General features: G+C 41.5%; 1 protein-coding gene across 34 annotated transcripts in view; it reads left to right on the top strand.

Annotated features, from left to right (window-relative positions):
* LOC111246975 (cell adhesion molecule Dscam1-like) overlaps positions 1-22,911 on the top strand; it is a 146,202-nt gene that overhangs the window by 86,572 nt on the left and 36,719 nt on the right. Inside the window, exons 2-3 of one of the 34 annotated variants that reach the window (XM_086982532.1) lie at positions 290-1,428; positions 15,887-16,165. The exons of 32 other annotated variants lie outside the window; for them this stretch is intronic. In XM_086982532.1, the coding sequence (XP_086838658.1) occupies positions 1,251-1,428; positions 15,887-16,165 (457 nt within the window). In that variant the 5' untranslated portion in view covers positions 290-1,250. Of the gene's footprint in view, positions 1-281; positions 1,429-15,886; positions 16,166-22,911 lie in introns of those variants that run through there. One more of the 34 variants, XM_022797448.2, reaches the window with a different exon arrangement.

The following is a 22,911-nucleotide window of genomic DNA, read 5'->3' as shown; positions in this document are numbered from 1 at the left end:
CGACGATATTGGGAAATCTGATGATCTATTTTAGCCCCAGGTTGAAAATCGTCTGTCGTAATATCGATCCCAAGTTTATACTCCAAATTTGTTCTCCATCACCTTATACACGAATTGAAGAGTAAAATGAAGGCCCAACTAACTTTTTATTGCCACGTTCCCTCACACCTTACTGACAATTTTCAACTCAGCACCCTTCAACAAAGTGATAATCTTATTACGAATCTAAATTATGCCAAATGTATTCGTGCGACCCATCCCTTACCACAGTCCACCCATTGGCTTACAGACACATCCTTTGGATGTAATTAGGCTGTCATTATCGACGCTGTCTATCTGCACTAGCTCTGTGACAGATTCAGAGCAGTGTCATGACGCTTCCCGTTCCATGATGCGTCTGAAGACATTAAAATGCTGAAGTGGCGAAGTCTGTTCCACGAGCGCAGGCCCTCGCCACCGCCCACGAGATCACTAGCACCACTGGTGCCCATGGCCAACGCCAGCTTATCGTCTATATCGAGGATTGCCGGCGTTGAGTAGCTGGCTTTTTGAACCAGCTTCCTCAGTGCTTAAGTATCACTTTTTTGGGTGCAGCGTGCAGATTTTTGTATGGCTACAACGGCCTATGCAGATGGCGTATAATGTCAATAGGGTAATACTGAAGTCGAAAACACAGACCTGATGGTGAAAAGATTATCAGCGGGCGAAAGCTCGAGGAAGTTGGAAGAGAAGAGCCTGAAAAGTAAAAGGTATAGTGTGTGCTACGTTAAGACTAAAGTGGTGATCTTTGAAAGTGAGTTGTATTGTGCTTAAATGTGCTTGTGCAAAGAAGAATACGCTGAAAACCTCGCCTAGTTTCGTACGATGTGTGCAACCTAAAAGGGAAGAAGGCATATGACAGATGATGGAATAGATCAGTTTGCAACATCGGAGCTGTTAATTCATTGTGGATCTGAGGATACACGCACTAAGGAGGAAACGAATACTTTTGCCCCAAGAAGACAAATATTGCAGGAAAGTGTAACTTTGTGTCTATGATAGCAAGTGATGAAGTTGGAAATTGCTGTAATTGAATAGCAGCAAGGAACATCTGTGTAAAGTATCGTACGAAATGAAACAGGGCGCTGTTTGTACTTGGCGGATATAATTACGTCCCGAATACAATCGTACGTGAAGGCCAGTGTTTATGTGAGGTGTGTATATATGTGTGTGTGTGTGCGTGTGTGTTCAGTATATATCCAAATAAAGTCATGAAGTGCATCGCTCATTGGAATAAGTGTTATGTACTCTGTGTTCTCATCGTTTATGCATCGTCTACGACAGAGACAGTTGCATCGGTAATTGCAGAAACCTTACGTTCAGAACTAGTCGATAGTGATCGAACTCAGTTTAGTGAAAATGTGTCACAACAACAACAGGTCGCTGTCGGTACGTATTCATTAGCTGTACTTTAAATATCATATAGATAATGTGTTGACGCGACACAAGTGCACTATAATTTTTGATACGTTTTCTACATTTTGATTTCCTGAAACCCATCTTCATTAGTTAACGCGTATGTAACAGGTATTATATATCTTGAATGAAATTTATTTAGTACGATATTACGAAGCAAAGTTATTCGTGTTCTTTAACTAAGCTTACGCGAATTGATGGTTTGGCTGAACTTATGAACCGCTACATCGAGTCATTGAAGTTTGTCAAATAAGTTAGGTATCAATTTACCTGCGATACTTTCTCTGTGGAAGATTTCAACTGGCAAGCAATGAACACACACACATATATATCTAATTAATAACAATACAATAATAAGTACTAAAACTTTACAATTCTTAGGTGATTTGGTTTTTTCACGCTTCTACAGATTGTTCTGTTAAGAGTCCAAATGATGATAGAACAGCCAAAGCAGACTATGAAATGTTAGAGCAATTTCGCTTTTAAATGAAATTCATAATCTTTATTTTGTGACTATCACCGACTGCTATCAATCGACATTAGTCTCCATGCCACGTTTGCGAAATAGTGGTGGGCTTTTTTGAATATCTCTTAATGCTGACTGGTGTCAGATATGAAAGAGTATTTATCCTGTCCTATCTAAAAACGGCGCGGATCGATACATTTTCCAAGACTACCCTGTCGGTAATGCGGTTCAGAATAGGTCACCACTATTAGCGCCCAACCAAGAGTCAATTGCTCACAGAAATATTACAGGCATCGAGAAAACTTCTACCGCTGGTCTGGGTCCGAATCCGATCGCCAGTCAGCTTTTAGTAAAAATGAAGCATGTCGATTTTTTTGAAGTTATTCTTGTTACTGTTCGGAGTAGCGCTTCTGTTTGAACGACGACGGGTCGTTTCCACCAGCATGTAGCCATCTCACGGAACTGCTGGTGTTGAAATGAGCGAGTAGAGATTAGTGAGGCAGTTGCACTCATAACAGCCGTAAGACGTCAGCAACTTTGTCATGGATGATTTTCTGAATTAGAAAATCGCCTAGATACGGACAATAGACAATGGCTGCAACCAATAATGTAAACGTTTAAACAACCATCACTGGGTCTATATACGGACATAAAGTCGTCAACTTTTACATGGTCGGTATTGTTCAGTAGTTCTGTGTGGATAAATTAGCTCTGATCTTTCGAATCGATGGATTCACTTTAACACCAACAAGCCTTCGAAATTGTGTTAGCTCTTAACAAATACACTCGTTCTGAAGCGTTGCGCATTGTCACACTTCCGACGGAGCAGTCTTAGCAATCGCATGTAGCAATATATACTTGTGTTTTTTACCCATTAGCCCACAGAGCATTTTTTACCTATGTCCATTGGACATTGGTGAGTTTACCGCGGATTGAATGAATAATTTAGGAAAAACATTAGACGTCGCTGTTAACGCGATATCGTGTAAGACAAATGTAAGACCGATCGACAACCCTATCATTCTTCGCTTTCGTTAATTTTAATTAAGACAGAATACTGCAATGAACGATAAGATGTTATGTTACTTTATCAAATCTCTGTTTCCTCTTTATGACGTTGCTACCATAAGTCATAATAAGTTTATGAACGAGTACATAAAAATTCCCTAGAGTCGAAATCGGCAACGTATAGTCAATTACATAGTACCACTTATATAAAAGACGCACTATAAACCATTTCTCTTACTGTCATCCTGTTCCTCCTTTCGCTTATATATTCATCGATTCGATCACGTTTTTATCATGACTGACGGCTACTACCAATACAGTAAAATGGAGGTTATCCATAAAACGTTTACAGTTTACAAAAATATGTCCGATCTCGTCCGCCCATTTTTTTGTTGTCCTACACAGAGGCACGCACACAAACAGACAGACCCACAGAGAGAGCAGCATAGTAATTGCCTACAATTGGGCTATGATCATACGATCCGTATCAATTTTGTTTTCGTTCAAATGACGATATAAAAATGATTTATTCAGCCTAGGATTAATTATGGCGCCATGTTGTTGCTGCCCTTATCGTCGTCACAGTCGTGCTCATGCTTTGGGCATAACCGAATGCACTGACCGGCAAAGTGGACCCATAATAGAGAAAGATACGTGCATCCACATTTATCCGTTCCCATTTGTTTCAAGCTCTGACGCGCTGCTTTTCACAGACTTATCAATGTCGCGCTGGCAAGAAACAAAAAAATAAGACATTTGGCCATTTTCTCGTACGCGTAATTGTCGCACATATATCTTTTCACTGTTATTTGTGGCATTGCTCCGACACGTCACGATCGACCAGCGTTAAACACCTGATCAGTTCAAGGCTCTCAATAGCACTTTTATGACCTGTGATAAAGCGATGATTGAATTTCGTGAGCATCGTTCAGGACTAGCCGCAGGGACACCTAGTAGCTAATCAGAAGTCGGCGGGAGACCATCAGAAGATACTGAACTTTATCAATGTTTATCAAGAGCCAGCACATGTACAAAAATCCTTCTTCGTCTAAATAGATATCAGTTGCTACTGTTGTTATATGGCAAAAACAGTCTTTCGTCATCATACGATAACATAAAGGATTAGCCTCCCCTATCGAAACGAAACGAAGCGATGAAGAGTAATTAGCCGGCCACTCTTGACCAGTAGCCATGGCTGGCAGCTTGTCAGAAATGGCAGGAGGAAAGGAAAGACAAGTTGGTTTTAGTAATACGCAGTTGCTACGCGTTTCCACCTCAATGGCGATCTGCGCACAGTGGTCAGCAACGTTAAGCTGAAAAGAGCGTAACGTCGACTATGAAGGACGGAAATATTAAGCGGCATCTAGTTGGTTGGAAGGAGCGAACGCTTAGTATCAAACCCATCGGCAATTAAGTTCGATAGAGAACGCATCGTACATAATTTATTATTGCGTGTTTTTTTGTGCGGTTTGTACCTTTGCAGCGGAATGGTGGGGTTTGGGGAGTGGACATAGCATATAGCATTATAGGTGTGTGCATGGCATAACGGTTTATAGGTCTCCCTATAATTTCGATTAAAAGATATTTTCCCGCTTGAATTTTCGGTGAGCAGCTAAACGGCTCTCAAAACATTTGAGTTCCATTGAATGAATCCGCGCAGTATATAGTTACTCTAAATGTAGATGGTCTTGCTTTTTATGTATGTATGTATGTACATAAAACGTTAGGGTGATTTCGTCTGTGGATTTAAGAACGTGATGATAATGGTGCGTTCTATGTGTACTACAGTTATAGTCTATAAGCACAGCAAACTGGTCGCCATGCACAAAAACAACGACGCCATAGGAAGCATCGGAAACACCGTACTCAGTGGTGGTATTGATTGCTTTCTAAAATCTGAATGTGAACATGTCTCCTCTGCATGATTCCAATGTCACAACGACAACAGCAGTTACAACAAAAGCATGGGGAACTAAAATAATATTTGTAAAAGGCAAGTACACTTAAAAGGTACGAACAAAAATCTGGAAATAGAGCAGGCTACACGATAGAACAAGCTTAAAAATACAAGGACAAATGATGACTAAAAGTGATTGCGGTTTGGGTCTACAGCGTGTTCTATTCTCATGTTTCAACTATTCAGCTTGATTTTTTGAGGATATTTAGAATACCAGCTTCCATTACATATTGAACAAATTGCCATTCAGGACGTTCTCAAGGAAAGTAAACAATAAGTTGTACTTTTTTCGCGTTACAGATTTACATCCTAAGTGCCTCTACACTGGCAGGCAAATTGCTGCTACGGGTTTTCCGAGCATTGGTTTACTTTCTTCAGCAAAAGGGAGGGGTTGCTTACAGCATAAGTGCCTAGTACGTACTCATATGAAAGTCCGCATAAGCACACTGTATCTGTAAGTACAAACCGCTTCGAAACGTATAACGAATTATGAAACCCTGTTGTGTGAATGAAACCTATCTCGCGAAACACAATAGGTGATTTGTCTGCATTTAAAGGTTGTGAAAGAAATCCACGATGTATTCAATACACGGAAAAAACAGAAGATTAGATAATCACGATGGCAGTGATGGTCAGAAATATTGCCAATGACATCCGAGTCGTTTAGCTTTGATGTAAAGCCTTATATCGTACCGCTGAGAATTTCAGCGTTCCTCCAATAACAGCTACTACAGCGTTATGAGTACAGTATGTTCCCATTAAGAGTAGCCAATGGGCAATACGGGCTGGGCTTCAGCGCTGTACATTTCATCAAAATTGTTCCTAAATGACAAATTCTTTGCTGTTTTTTTGGCTGCGGGTAGTAATTATTTCAATAAAAAATGCTCAAACATTCACTAGCGGCATGAATAGGATTAACAGGCGCCGGTTGGCAAAAGTCTGACGTTAGTGTATCAGAAGCTAAACAAACAAATTATCATTACATCGCTAACGTTACGGGGAAAAAAAGAATGCGCTTATGTTTTACAGGGTACGACATAACACCTGTTATCAGAGCTGATTAATATCTATTCTGCTGTGCCGCTCACAGATAAAACTGTAAATAGTCTGCGATTATCTATAATGATGCCATTATTGTTATCATCATTACTATCGATGCTGTCAGGGACAGCTATTCTGTTATCAGTACGGGTCCACGCACGATTTACGCTCCACGTCATTGCTGAGTAGAGTGTACATTGCACTAAATTGAACAGATATTTCAATGAAATTTTTTCATGTGATAATTTTCCAAATATTCTTTCTTTAACCCTTGTTAATTAAAGGGTAAACTTAGTAATAGTAATCGTGCGTTAACATATGTGTATACAAGATACGGCATATAAATCGAGCGAAATTGAATTCTGGGAAAGTGGCAGAAGGTCAGAGTTCCAGAAATTCAAAAAGACTGGGCTTATTTGAACGATCGAGTTGGCCCATGATATTGCCCTGCCTGAAATCGCAGTGAACTCTTGTATTCAAAGCGTAAGTGTATCAGAAATAATAAATCCAAGCGCTACTAAAGCTTAACTTGCCTCGTTGAAGTGCTCATTCTGTAAGCCGCGTAACAACTAGCAATAACGTGGACTGTCTATTTAAGGCAAATGGAAAGTTTTTTTCTCTTGATGAGATTGATTCAGCGTTAAAAAGTTAAATAACACCCGGTCTTTGTTCAAGTTCTGAAAACGACGCACTGTCGTTTTTACGAGTTCACTATTTTGTTTGAAAAGAGCTGTCTTTCGTCTAAGTCACGGATGGACGCTACGACTAATTTCCCTAATTTGAAAGCATCTTCTCTTGTAGATAGCCGGCCACCCTGGTGAAGGATAATACTGGTACAGTGTATGAACAGAAAATGCTTTATAGTTGATCAATACTAGACGTTTCGCTGTCGATCTAGGACCACAGCCACGTTTTAATTGTTAAATTTTTTTTTAATCAGGACAGGTCGCTGGTTCGAACCCTATAATTTTCTCTGTTTACTCAAATCGTAACATTTACACTACACAGTATGTCATAATAGGAAATAAAAAATTTTAAGTAGGTTTATCAGAGCGAGCTTTTTCATAGCATTCAGAAATATTGTCACAGCCGTAATTTTTGTTTTTTTTTCGCACCTTCCTTAATTTTTCTAATTGTCATAATCATACTTATTTTGTGATAGTGACTTATTCGACCTGCAGTACTAATCGCACGCTATTTATAACGATATATATAATTTTCCGTAGAACTGAAAGATTGATAGGATTGAGTCGATAATGCATACGAGTTGTTTCGGTGAACGTCGCGTGCGTCATGCATGATCAACTAGCATTGCAGAGGGGCTCTCGCACCTTTATGGGGAACGAAGGTCTCGCTGGTGCCGTGTTGCTCGCCGGTCCGGCCGATTACCGTGAACAGGGGTCTGGTGAAACAAGGATGGGCCACGTCCACATAGTGATAAAAACGATTCACTTGTAACGCAGGCCATTCATCTAGCTATCTAGCTGACTCTCTTTCCACTTCATCTACTATAGAACGATCTCAATTTTTAATCAAGATAGTTAGTGTCCTGCAGGAGCCTTTCACCTCTAGACATGACTCGAAGCAAGAGTCGTTGGCTTAGCCTTGCTGGGTACACTAACATTATTCGATCGGTAATAATTAGGCTATTAAACTTTCCTATGAAATTCAAGTTATTTAACTTTAGAAATTCATTTAACTTAAGAAATGCAACACCACCGATAGGATGTATCTAGACGTGAAACACGACAAGATGAAATCCGCTGTGAAAATAGACACTGAGCTCAGTATATCAATATATAGTAGTATAGTCAATCGTATAGTTCTTCTCAGCTGAAATACAATTTTCTATAAAATTGATACTTTCTTGAGTACACGCTACTACGCCAATAAGGGTGCCAGTGTCAAGACCAAACAAAGCAAAAGCTCGAATCTCGCGAGAACAAACACCCCACAGAGAACAGTATCAACGACGGTACCGTTTTGCTGTACCTTCTCTTTCTAGTTGCTTTTACACTGTGCCGTCACTAAATAGGCGGCCACCAGAGAAACACAATGACTGATACTATAAAATATGCGGAAGTATACAATATGCACACAAAGACACACGCACGAAAACTTAGACAGTGCTGTGTGACCCGATGACTCCCTTTCGCCCTCTTTGACTTCTGCGCGTCTCACTTCTCCGTTTCTATCCACTGCTGCTGGCTACGAAATAAACGGAAAGCAGTAAATTTGCCATCAGCGAATCGTACTGCCACTCCCAAAGACATCGCGATCGTTGTTCAATTGTCATTTTGCAGCGACGGCGGCTCGTTGATTATCTCGGTATCTCGTCGTCTGCTATGGGGGTTACATCGACAGTTGTTGCATGATGCTACTCTAGCTGTTGTTATTGTCGCCACCTTCGCATAATGACCTAATTGGTCGGTCATTTGGTGCACCTCCTTGACGTCTGACGACTGGTTCGATTCGTCCAACTGAACGGAGTGGAGTGGAGCGGAGAAGCGTTTTATCCGATCGTGTTGCCGCTTCTGCCGTTACAATACGACGTCCAGTTATTCAGTCAATTGGTTCAAGTAGCGCCGCCATAACCACCTCGAAAACAACGGTTGTCTACGACCAGATGTATCTACGTCGGCACATAATCAGGCATTGCTTCTTAGAGCAGGAAATCGTATGACGCGCTGTTGTTTCTACTTCGTCTTCAAGGATAGAAATCTAATACAATGTACAGGGAAGATGTAAAAGGCAGCATTACTAGCTGGCTCGTATTCTGACACTGAGTAGAGCCGTGGGTATTGTGATTGTGATGATTGTTTCCCTTTTCGTTATTATGGAGATATCGGAAATATCTGTCGTTGGGGTCGACATATTTGTCGCCTATCGTCGATTATGTACATGATTATGCCACTCTCTTCATCTGTCTGTTTCGATTTTCACGTACGCTAAGCCGCGACGGCAGACTGTTATCGTCCTCGTCGTCGAGGGAAGCCGTTAATGATCCCTACTACAAAACAACTTTGTCCCTATTCAATTGCGTCCTATCATCATATACTCTCCGCTTGTTTGGCTATTAGAGAGTGACAGAGGTAGATGATTCACTCGATCTGCGACCTAGGCGAATTTATTTAGCTTAGATTTCCTACGACTGACAAGCGCACACTTGACAATGCCAGCAGACAGATTCTTGGCTGATGCTCAGACTAATTCCTATTGTTGTAATAGCAATAATTTGTTGTCGAACGTGAATCGTGATCGATTTGATGCGGCGTCTGACGTTCGGGAAAACATACAAGTCGGTAATGCGAGCAGAGAAATAAATATCCAGCGATTTTATCCACGGTCAATGTGCCGTGCAAGGACGATATCATCGACAACTATAATCACCACCGATAGACTGTTTTTATTAAAACTCCTTTCATTACTATCATTAGTATGATACGATGATGACAATGTTGATCACAACAAGAATGGAGAAAAGAAAAGCAACTGTACGTACATCTGCTGCCGTAGTTTACCATCATTAACATGTAGTGTAAGAATGGTGCGGCGAGATGGGGTGGGGTGGGGAAACAGCTCATCGCACTGGACGGCTGTCGTCTACAGATGACCCTTATAGGGGAACTTCATTGATATCTCGTTCCATGGTGTACGATAACCGGACGATACAAGCTAGCTGACAAAGCTAGCTGAATCAACTCGTCTATTTCTAATTTTGCCGCATCGTACGCCCTGCTCGCTTGGTTTACGCAGCCGTAGAATTTCTCACATAGCTTTTCCTATTGTTTTTTTCCCTATCTACCGTTGTTACGAGCATCGCTACCATCTGCAGCCGTAACAAGCGTCCGACCAGCAGCAATAATAATCTGGATCCCGCCGTAAGTCTTCGGTGATCGTTGGAGTTCTTGCTCAATCACGTTTGCGTACGTAATTGTTATGTAATAACAAACTTAGTATTCATTAACTCTAGTTAATATATGACGTATGCATAGATAGATAGTTCTGACAAAAAGAGATTATTCTAACATTTATTATGGTGTCTTCAATTCTTAGCACTCGTTAAATGTCTAGCCAGAGACGCTCGCATCAAACGATGTGCTAAGCAGCTCGCGATGTTCTGCGAAGAAAACAAAGGTGCCAACCAGCGGCGGTCCCCCACACTTTCTGACGATTTGAGAATGAAGATGGCGGTCACGACGACGACGACGTGTCGTTCCGATAACGGCAAGCTAAAATAATAAACACTGTAAAAAATAATGATACAACAAAATTACGAATATTATGAGTCTTAAATACGGATAAGAACGTAGCGCACATGGCTGGTGGTCCCGTTGTCGTGCGACTTACCGCCGTCAACGCGCGAAATAATGACTGTTGCATGGCTTAAGGTTGAAGAAAACTGACGAGACGTTATGCAGCCGAGACAATCATACTTCGCTCGTAAGCAAAAACGTCTGCGAGATAGATGAATTATGATGGTACTGAATGTCGAGTACACGCAAGGCTTTTGTACACTTTTCCTTGTCGACATCTAGCAGGACGTAAGCAGCTTTGTGCTAAAACTCCTAGACTTAGACAACAGGTCCTTTTTCATCGAACAACAGTGTATCCTACTAACGGAACCTCTCCCTATTTGGATGGTGTATTGTTGACAACAATACATCCAACTCGTTTTTCTATAATTTCCCGCACACTGTCGACCAAGAGCATTCGACAATTACCTTAATTGCGTTTTGTCTATTTTCCCTCCAAATGATTTTACCCGAACTGTTCTATTTCTAAAAACTCAATGAATGAGTTTAACTTAGCTTGGGTTCTGCTACGAACCATTTAATGAAGATATATTTTGCCTTGCTATAGTTCCTGCCTTGCTAAAATCATTTCCGTAATCTAAATGAACTGGCGGAATCAGGAGAAGGAGAATACGTAAAGTGTTTCATTACACATCTACTCGAACGTACACAGTCGTCAGGCGTATTGCAAACGGAATATTTAATAATGCACACAAATACATACGCATAGAAACATACATACAAACATCGATTTGATCGATTCTTTTCCCATGGTTTTCGTTGGCGTCGGCCGCAGCAGTGGCGGCCTCGTGACAAAACGGCTCAGCGATGGGCCGACAGACTACTGATTTCGCCAGATGGACGGACTTACACCGCTCGAATAGTGAGCGATAGAGATGGCAACTAGCAGATGGACACGAACGACCAATCGTGCGTCCCATGGACCGACTCGTCGCGTTTACAGTCGTCCCGACCAGCCCTGGCTGCCAATTCGTGTTTCTGTGCGTCCTGTATCATGCCGTGTTAATATTGCAGCTTCTCCCGCAACATTTACTAATTGCTGGCGAGAGTAATAATAGAATCCATGATGTTGTGATAACATAATAGGTCTGATTCAGCTAATAGGAAAAAAGGCACAAAGGTGCACGGGACTGAAAGAGAGCATTACTAACGAATCGAGGACCGATAGCGTGAGAAATTTGTTGCAAACCAAGTCCATGTCTCAAGAAACAAGCAAACGGAGGCGAAATAGCAAAAAAATAAACACAAAAAGGTATATGATATGTAGGTGCGCCTTCGATAATCCTTCTGTATAAAGGAACAGTACTATTATAGGATGTACTTGTAGGCTACAATACAAGCTTGGTTCCAGTGTCTTGTGATATCTTTGCGAATCTTGTGCGCCATTTTATGAATGTTAAGGATGTCGATCGTTTGACACAGATACGTTAAGCCTGATCTGAAACATTGCGAACCTTTTCTGCCTTTAGACTTACTCCATCACGCCCTTAGTTGTTTTTCTGTTACAGGGAAGAGTGCGTCCTAAGGAGTTAATGGAAATACACGAAGATAAGTTTTAGAAATTATACGATACACGAGGCCAGAGCAAAAAATAGAAATGTTTATGAAAAGAAAAATATGTATATATCACCAAATAAAACTATTCATTTTGAATTTCTTAAGATTGGTGTATTATTGTCGTCGTTATCGTAAGCGGGACTTGAAGCAATTCAAATCGAGATAATACGTTTGCCTATAAAGCAGTACCTGGATACTGGTGAGTCTGGGAAGTCGTTAGCACAAGCTTAGCATACTCATGTACATATTTTGTATTAATGAAAAAATAATTGGAGGACCGATTTCTGTGGCCTAGGATCCTTTGTCAGAACGGATGAACTTAGACTGTATAAAACTTCAAGTAGTACTTGAAGTTTTAGTTCAGCCACCTTTGGGATGTAAATTTTTATTTCACACTTCGTGAAGAGCGCCACCCGTTTGAAACATTGCCTACCAGCAGCACAAAACGTAAAACATTTAGCGCGGATCATAGGGGACTGCCAAGCGCAGAAAGACGAACAATCGAGCTGCTCCATCTATTTAATCATGGTCCTCTCTTAACATACTCGATATGATCGTGATCGGCCTTCCTAGAGCTCCCTCCTAGAATAACAAAATATTTTACCAGTCAAACCAGAGGAAAAAAATAAGGTCTACTTCTCTTCTATCACATTTATTTATCATTCCCAATTTTAACGTACACAGTGAAAATCAAGATTTAGTTTAAATAAGTGATCTCCAACTAGTTACTCGAATTAATTATAATCTACATATAAGAACATATACACTATGTACGTGAGGTTTTTAGTTTTAATTAAAACGTAACTTTCATATCATCTTTCTCTCGGAGAAAGCAAACGTAATCAACAGTAACAAAAAATAAGCTATACTTTCCATGCTTTAACTATATAGGACTACGACTAAGCCCCTATGGAACCTCCTATTTAGCAGTTGTCCAGCTATTATTCGCAAGCAACACTTCAGACGCGGCCGCAGATTTTATGTATGGAGTCCTTACAGCAACAGTTACCAATGATTCTGTACCAGTTTGTCATCTTATAGCCCTGAATTCCTGTTCCATAAAGTTTAACGCTCGATACGAAGACCTAGCCGCAGCTCCTTCAGCTTCAGTCAATGCTCAGATGTTACCCGCAAAATTACGGAAAAAGTCGGAAAACGGGTCCACCTGCTGCAAACCTCAAAAAAGGGATTATGGAGATTGTTGGATCCGCTCTCCATGAATTAGCTATTACGACATTGGCACATAAGATACGCAGGTATCGTCGAAAAGCATCGTCAATGCACGGCTACAGCCGTTGCTTTATCCATATCCGGATATATCGACACGTAATACGGTGACGCGTATACGATGGAGTATTCTACTTAAACAGGGAAAATTATACCAGATCCGCTTTTTACAATCCTGAAAGACCTGTTACAATAGAAGCTTTTTCTAATGATATCAAGCTGATAGCTTCGTGCGCACGCATGCCCAGATGAACGTAATCGCTTGAGACGGCGGACTGACAACATTGTTAACCGGCAGCCTGCCGAATTTACGAGTAGCAAAAGGTCCTGAGTGTAACCAATCATGGCCTAGAAAAGGGAATAATTTCAAACATACGTGAAACGGAATGTAATTACGTAAATAGTTCGTTAATTAATATCAACTGCTTGAAGTGCAGCAAATAGACTTGATGATACGCAACGCCATTATGATTTTTCATATAAAAAATGAGGCGTTAGTACACAAATGGTTAAATCTTCACATACATTTCGACTAGTCGACAGGCAATGCATTACATGGCTAACGGAAAAGAGAAGATCTGTTCTATACTAGAAAGTTGTTATGTTTTTTTTATGCGCATATTCTTCAGAGTGAGCTGGTATAATTAATGTAAAATCAACCTGAGTCTATTCAAATAGCTCGAAATTTATTGGTCACATTACTTATAATAAGATTTACCATCAAACATGACAGAGTTATCCGTTTATAGCGCTAAAAGCATAGGCGCTAAAGTATGAAACTGTGCAAGATTGTCAGTTTTTTCGAGCAGAATTTCGGTGATCGCAAATATTGCTTGGCCGGATGTTATTGCTCTTCACTGCCCGTATGACTATCTATAATCGGGCAATTGTACTGCCAGCGAATCATCACCTATCCCAGTGTTTTGCATCCGTTAACCGTAAATATACATTTCCAAACTAAGCAGCATGATAGCGGGTGGGTCTGGGCTGGAGTGTTCTCTACGGGATGGAGTCCTAGGAGCACGCAGCCACTCTTTCGCCTCTGAAGCTTTCACCAACGCCGAGTCGTTAGCTGCTGAGGACACAGGCTGAGGAACCGGCAGCTAGACCCCGAGCACCCGAATAAATGGGGGAAGTGCGAGCGGCCGAGCCAGTCAAGGACTTGTGAGGAGGTTATTTTGTAACCTGCTTGCTTGGCGGCCAACAAAGAAATTGGGTGCAAGGGACAGGGCTAATAGACATTAACTGTAGAATAGAAGCTGGGAGCTGTATGACACACCCGATAGAACCCAGGTTTAAGAAAGAAGCTGTCTGTCTGCTTAGCTAACTACCTGCTGTGATGCTGGTAGGCTTACCTAGAGGACGACCGAAAAATGAACCGGGCATTAGCGATATCAGAGCCTATTCACATATGGTAAAAACGCAGAAAAGAATTCGCAGGACCCGCCGACACTGCTTTTGTCAGCGAGAGGGTGCGGTGACAGACATTGCTTAGACAACAAAAGCAAGGGTAATCAATAACACAGCGAGAGGATCAATTTTCATCTGCTGCTGTAAAGGAAACTCAGCTTAGAGTCAAAAAGAAAAAAAAAAACAGGACAATACGGAACAAAAAACGTGTTACCTCTCTTACGTTTGCCTGCTTTGCTGGCACACGCCGTTATACCCTCGTACACACGTGTTCGGAAGCCTGAGTATCGTCTCGTTTGTCGCACTAATAATATGCATGAAAGAATCGAACTGCAATTGCCCTAAAAACTGTAAAAGGACGCAAGCATCCGACTGCCCTGAATCATCAATCCACTATTTGGCAATTCCTGCTTCGGTTCGTACGATTGCAGAGGTAGGCATTGAATGGTGCTGACTGATGTTCAGATTTGAAAAATACAGACGGCAAAACGTATTCACATTTGGACATCAAAAGATTAGAGAACTCCCATCCGGTCCTCGAAGACCGCACGGGCAGAAAAAAATCGAATTTTATTTACATGCGACAAGTATACAACGAATATATACATATGTAATAATAATACTTGTTTTGGGCGCCAAACTCGTTCTCGCCTATAAATGCAGCGGCATATAGTGGTGCTTTACGATCATATTCTAATGAACATATTTACATTTGGGTAGTTCAGTGATACTTGCTCCCTCGAAACACCTTCGCAGATTCTCATAAACTTGGCTTATAGTTAGCAAACCCAATGAATCTGTCCAAAAAAAGAAAATGGGATAACATAGGTAGAAACAACAAAAGCTTTATAAGCAACCCAAACTATTATTCGCTACTTTCTACTCCAACAAATCATTCCCAAACGGTCACGACGGCTGATCAAGGAGTAGGCGAATGACTTCAAAAAAGTGGGCCTCAAGAGAGGAATATTATGTGGATGATGGTGGCAGCGCAAACGACATCACGAGATGATGTAAAATCGTACGCGCATATTTGGCTGGGTGGGATTTTTTCGCTTCTACTCCTACGCGACAATCAACAAAGTATTATAATGATGTTCTTTCACAATGCTTACAAGTCACGTGTTTATCAGACGCTGCTGTGGTCGGCTCAGTTGTCTAGACGGGCATGGATGTCGTTTTTCTATGCCACTTAAAGTAGATTGGTTCTATATGACTCGAATTTGTATATACTATGCAATGCAGAAAATAGATAAAAATAGGGAAAAATGGACCTCCCAGATCATATGATTAGATATGTTTAGACCATAGGAGAATGGACGAGTAAGTTGGGGCTTGAACTGACTGAGTGGCCGTTACATGATTGAGTGCACACACGGTACTCTCCATAGCAAAATTACAGTTACTTATTACGATATTTTCTGTTATTCTGCATTCTCTCCACTACAGGTCCCCGCATCCAGGCGTTTAGCATTCACCCCACAGCTGTCGGTTCGAACTTAACTGCTGTCTGTGCCCTCGTCAGTGGTGTGCCTCCCGTTGAGTTTCGTTGGTTCCATGAAGGACATCTGATTCGCAGCGGAACCCGTGTCCAGCTTCGGCAGTTGACAGACTTAAGTGTACTGCAGATTCAACAAGTGATTGAAGCCGATGGGGGTAGATACGAGTGCGAGGTAGAAGACGCCAGGAATTCGAGAGATCGGCACGCCACTCAATTTGTGGTTCTTGGTAAGTTTGACCAAAAAGAAAATATCTACATACGGCAGAAACGACGGGTAACCGAAATGAGTTTCGCAACGCTCATTGAATACCAAGTCTATTGGCGCAAGGTGTTTGGTCAGATATTACCAAAGAAATAAACTTACGAAAAATAAACATACAAATACGTGCAACAGTTCGCCTCTTAGAATTCCGTTAACGGCACACACACTAACTTATTTTTATTTATATGGTGCTAGCGTATATAGTGTAGATACAGCATTGAAGGAACCAATATGAGGATGTTTTCAATATGATCGAGTTCTGTTCAACGAAAATTCGGTTCACGACCATACTCCAAAAGCTTGGAGAACTTAATTATCCTTTATTTCTTACGCGACAGTTTTAACATTGCCTTATGGGCAGTGGCCGCTTTTGTTCACGAGTTGATCTCTTCTAATTTTTCGTTTGTCGATGGCTAACTGTTGATACCATTTAGGAACTCGTTGTCCTGAATTGTTGTCATGGCGTAATATTCTCTTTTTACGGCTCAACGGTTCCTATCGAACGTCTATGGGAACATAGCAGTCGCTGTATTAGTTACCTTTTCTAAGAAAAAGGCTGTTTTTATTTAGCGACATACTCATGTGACACCGCAATAGATATGTTTTTCCTACTGCTCTAGACATTATGCTAGTATTAAAAGAGGAAGCATGTTCAGCTTAGTAAACATAATACGGCCAGTGTCTTCTTTTATTCGTTCTGCTGGAGATTCCCTAGAAATCGCTGTGAGCCAATCCTATTTTTCTGTGGCGTCGCTGCTGCACTATAGTAGAAAAGAGAGAAGACGACGCTAGGTCCGATTCGTAATCATTCACGGATGCGCTCTACTCACAAGAATCTGTTCCGTCTTTGCCTTCTCTGCTCGTAGCCAGCCAGTAGACGACCAACTTACCGCTAACTACGGAAAGGCCATAGTAGGCTAGCGGTATCAAAAAAGATTACGCGTAGTAGAACTGCATCTTTGGCCGGCAGATGTTTGGAACATTTTCGATAAACAGTTATTATTCTTATGCGGCTTCCAGATGGCCGTTGGGTGGCATTTGAAACAGATGACGGAAGCGAATTCTGAGTTTTCTGTCAGTTTCACTCTTGTGAATGAACATATTGTCCGACAAAGCATAGAGAATCAGAGCTGATGAGATCAGTGCTAAAGCACTGACTGACAAATGGTAACCAGCAGGGGATCTATCTACTGAAGCATCATACCGACCGATCTGCAACTGTTGCTCAGGTGCTAAACGGATAAACTTGTTTGAAGATTTTCAAGTGAAGATTACACATGAAGAGTAGAGGAAATAATATGATACATTTAAGAGTGCTCTAGAGCTTAAAAGTCTACAGCTCAATTTCGCGACGCATACGCATGTCATCTAAATTCAATAGATTGAAAATCATACAAATTCGGTATGCCCGAAATCATGGCCGTTCACAGAGAATGCATCGTGGCGACTACCTCCTCACTGTACACGTTCTCTAATATGCAATTTATGACTCGTGTATAAATTAGCGACATTACTGACGCTAACTTCTACAACAGCTGAATAAAATACATCTGACAAGATCGTTTCATACATTCGCCGTATAATAGCATTGCGGTCGTTTGCATCGGCTGCATTTTATTGGCATCTAAAGGTTTACAAGATACGACGAGTTTGAAAACCAGGTGAAAGTATCTCTCATTCTAGCAGAGTGAAGTTTAGTAGGTCGAGATACTCGAGCGACGCCTATACTTCCTTCGCTTAAGGGCGTCTTGCCGTCTCTCCGGCGACCCGAAGGGCACAGGTCTTAAGCTCCAGCCCCTTCCCAAGTGACATGAATCTGTAGCAAGCTCACGTGCCCCCCTTCGCATTCAAGCAGTGCTTATGTTTTTTAGCCATCGTCTTTACCGATATGAGCCGCGAATACGTTCAATATAGTGAACCCATATTATAATCTGAACTTTCACGGGACTATGATGTTCCTCGAGTGATTCCTGTCAATAACACGAACATAAACATACTACTCTGTTAAGAGCATTATCTTTTGTCGGCCGTTACTGGTTCATTGGTATTCATTTTCCAAGCTTTGTAGGATGTCCGTGGGCATCTTATATGGAATATGTAAATTTATACGCTTACAACATACTGATTAAACTGAATTATTTAATCTTTTTGCGTGCTTACGTCGTCTGCCAAAATAAAGCAAGAAAAAATACGGAGATTGCTGGCCTTCGGCCATCTCCAAAATGAGGCCAACACCGGCCAGTTTGCGACCACCAGGTGATGCTGTGAATCGTTTTCGCGTTTCTTCTCCTATCATTGGAACTAACCTGCAGTTCTGTTCAGTTCTCTGCGGTTCTCCCTTCATAGAGAGATGCGAATGTAAAAAATTCCGCCAGAAAGAGCTAGATCTCGCTGTTTTTTTTTTTTGATATGGATTTTATAACTGCGCCGTCTGCAGTATGACCTTGCCGGTCGTACAAGGAATACTATGAACGTGTCTCAGTATAGTGTCCTTCTGTGACTCCCTTCTCTCACTCGGGCAGTTGATTCAATGCCAACAGTTGAACTGGCTGCGAGCAGGGAGGCAGCGGCTGTATGGCCCGCTTGTTGTCTTTTATGGCCGCGTCTGCTACCCATATCTAGATTGCAGTGACGTCATCGTTACCTTCACCCACCGACACAGAGATGGAGAGAGGGTTGGTTGCAGGGGTTCCCTTCGTCTCCCACGCACGGTGCCTCTGTTGCTTCTCTGTATATATGCGGGTTCTGCCGCGCCCATCGTTCTACTTATATCATCGCTACGTTAGCTTGCATCTGACGTTAGCAGAACTGACGAAACCGAAGGAAAGACTCCTCCACCCGTTGCAGGACTGCTTTCCCTCACCTCGTCAGTGTTGTCCACCGCCTTTCTATTGTTATAGTCGCAGCATTGTGGCATCGATAGCCTCGCTATCCTGCACTATTCAAGAACGAGATCGTCGAGATCAAACCATTATCGTTCTGAAACGCTGGCAGGCAAATCTTCCTGATTCTTCTAAACTTATTGTTCAGAGAATATGCTAAAAATGTTTATATAGACGCACACCTAAAACCACACGCAACTATACGTCCAAGGACGAACAGAGCAAGGATAAAAGAAAAACACGAAGGAAAAGGTAATGAGGTCAAGGGGAGAATGAAAACCGTAGACTGAAGAACAAGTTCAGTATGAAGAAGAAAAGTGGAATGAGAAAATGTAATGGAGAGAAAAAGATAAGGAATGTTTTCGAGAAAACTTTCTGCTCCAAAAAAAAAACAGGGGAAAAATAGGCGCCTAGAAAGGGTTCAAATTAGGTTTGGGCCTGGTAAACCGATTTTAGCAACTCTAGCACAATGCGCCTCCTCTGAACGGAACAGATCTGGTGACCGCTTGGTACGCCCTGCTTGATTTGTAACGCAGGGGAAGCGCATTAGAGCTGAAAAAGGGCCATTGCTGCGCAAAACAAAAATGCCACCACTGATTAATGTAATGCCCCAGATAAAGCCTCCAACATCTTTAAGGAACGCGGAATCGTTATCGTTTTTTAAGAGACGATCAAATGCGAATAATAGAATGGAAGAGAAGACGTTAGTTATAGTACAACCAGAAACAAAGCACACGTGTTTATTAGTCGTAAAATATCTCATCTCGCGGACAAATTATGTCATCAGAGGAATAATCGTCCTTGTAGCCAATGGCGTTAAAGTAGTAAAAGAGAACCATAGACAAACCAAAGGACAGGAAATTTAGCTGAGACAAAAGACAAGTCGATTTGGCAAACAGTGTCCACAGCTAGCGAGTGACTAGGCCTCTACGGAATATACGATTGAGCATCTGTGGATAGTGATTTTTTTTGCTAGTTAAAGGATAACAACCCGGTAACACTAGACGGGCCAACCTAAACTAATTATAATAGTTTTTGCTTTAATCTATACTAGGTTTATTTTTGATTAGCGAAATCTCTTCGAAACCCTACGCGGTTTCATCAAATCACTTCTATAGTAGAGAACCTTTAAACCGCATCAAAATGAGGCTTGCACATGACCATTTAAGGTCACAACTCCATGCCCTGCTGCTGACTATATAGCTATAATTACTATGTTAGTAACAGGATGCGGGTCGCCAAGTTGTATTCTTATATAGAACACGTAAGGTGTTCTATATAAGAATACAACTTGGACTTCTGTTAAAACGCAGTAGGCACCGAGCAGACGTTCATTTAAATAAGCGTTCGCAAAGCCTTTTTTTGCTGATTGGACGAATCCCCCTCTGTTCGTTGGTGATTCTGTCGATAAAAGCCCTAGAGTGTACGACGCAGACATCTATTGAACTATTCTGGCTAACATCAATAGCAGTCTGCTACTTATACAAACCTATCCGACGTTTCGTCAGCAACATTCTCCTCAATATTAGCTCGAAGAAGAGATGTTGCGGCAATTGCCACGATGAGTCAACGAGCAGATCGCCAAGTTTACTATGTTGATGCTGTGTGAGCAGTAAATCTGACGGGTCGCCGAAGCTACGTTCGCCCTTCCTAGTAGTTACCGCCGGCGCGAGCAGTACATCAACCCTATAAAAACGAAGCGATTATTGCTGATTTTATCATCAGCACTCTGTCACTAGTCCGAATCATGTAAATAGATTTTCTCCTTTATAAAAACTGTGAATTTTGGTCATTTTGAAATGATAGCCTTCGGCGCTCAAAGTATAACGGCCAGCAGCGACCATCGTGTATCATATTCTGGTAAAAACGTACTTGTTACGAAGATTTGATTTGGTAAAAAATGTTGGAAGGCTTAAGGGCAATTAATTTGAAATCTTGTAGGTTTAAAATATTGAGGTTCAAGCGCGCCACATCTATATGACTTTGTTCCTATTTTATGCGGCACACGATTAATGAAATACGGATGTTCTACGGGCAGGCAATCCCATTTGTGTATGCGTACGTTGAAAAAGCAAAGCATTTTATCATTCCTGTCCTGATTAGTGCGGATCACGCAATAGATTGCGTGAAGCAAATTACTTGAACTACTTCGAGGGTTGGGTTTTCATTTCACGTGTGTTGAAGTAGCGGAAAACGTGCTGATTTTCTGTCCGCGACGCTATACGATGTACCGGCAGCCGATATGAGCGTGCATCCTGAAAATATAACAGCGATTAAAGGCAGCATCCATTCCCGAAGCCGACTCGACTAACGTAACGTATTGAGACGTCGGCCGTCTCTGAAGATTAGTCCAGCGTCTGTTGTAGTACGAGGTTTGTGAACTGTAACAAGAAAGAGCGGGTTTATAATAGGGCGCACCATTTTCCTATAGTACTGAATATGCGCGGGTGTTATGAAAGTACTAATGTGTATGACCTTCCGGTGGTGTGAAAATTGCATTCGTCACTGTATCCTGTTGAATCTGCCATACATCTGTTTGCGCGTCTTTCTAACCCAATGTACGCATCTAAATTCGATTCTGACAGGTTTGCTGACCAAACAAAGTCACAGGTTCTCGTTTACCGAGGGTCTATGCCTATTGCCCTCCCTGTATCTTCTGTTGAGTATTATCGCCAAAAGAAGATAGGTTCAGAAATAATCGAGATGCAGACCACCAGTCGGTACTCGACTACCAGAAGTCCTCGTGCAGTATTTTAAATGTCAATAGTAGTATCACGCACATGGTACTAATCAGGCATTTTTCGTTAATCATTCAGTCTAGTTTCCCGATGTTTTTTTAAATTTTGCACGCCAATGATTTCGATATGATTCTCTCTAACGATGAACGGAAATGGATCGTGAGACAAAAGGCCGAGCACGTGTACTAAAAGTAGGTCTGAGGCTTTGAAAGCGCGCCACCGTGGAAAAAAATCATCTTTACAAGATGCGACAAGTCAGTGTTCAATCTTTGAATGCACATGTGACACTATGGTATAGCAATATAGAGATGCTATGAAGGTGCCGCTGTTACAAATTTGTTTTTCTTCGAATGACTGACGTACCTCCTATGCTTTGTTGCCTCATTTGAATGCTAATTTCGCTGGAAATGTTGCACACATATCCATTCTCCCTTAATACGGACAGACCAATTGAAGGGTATAATCGTACGCGGCGTCTATGGTGATGCCGCGTACCCGATAAGGGCTTACGCGGTTTGTCATTGAAAGTCCGTAAATGTCTATACTAAGAGGGCTGGATATTTATATACAATACGTATTTATAGCTAGCTTAATAAAAAGCATAAGACCGCATACACAGCCTCATTTCGTGTTCTCCCTTGAGCAGTCAGTCTGTGCGCAAGTGTACTAGCAATAGGTTTGGCGACTGCGAGCTCATACTGTCCTTGACATGCATTAAAATATTCGTTACCCTTTACTCGTATCCAAGCCATTTTGTAGCTAGAAACAATTTTTATACGCTTTAGTGCTTATGGTGAGATAAATCATTTTGGGGCTGACGGCTTTTCATCGACTCCACCTGAGGAGACCTTACTGACACACCGGTTGAAATGGTACTTAATGTGTTTCTCCCAGACGTATGATCTTTGCTGATTGATATATACACTTGTGGAACCATGGAACCGATTTAGATCCCTGAAGGTCTTTAACAACTCAACTGATCCATAAAAACTTGTTGTATAGTTGGATTATCTTACTATATTTGTAAGATTTCGATGTTTTCGCCGTTAATACAGATGCCTGGCTTTCGATGATGCTAAATGGTGCCAATA

The sequence above is a fragment of the Varroa destructor genome, unplaced genomic scaffold, assembly GCF_002443255.2.
Source record: "Varroa destructor unplaced genomic scaffold, Vdes_3.0 BEIS01000003.1, whole genome shotgun sequence".
Taxonomy (NCBI): domain Eukaryota; kingdom Metazoa; phylum Arthropoda; class Arachnida; order Mesostigmata; family Varroidae; genus Varroa; species Varroa destructor.
The sequence above is the reverse complement of the archived record's forward strand: the minus strand, read 5'-3'. Positions and strand labels throughout refer to the sequence as shown.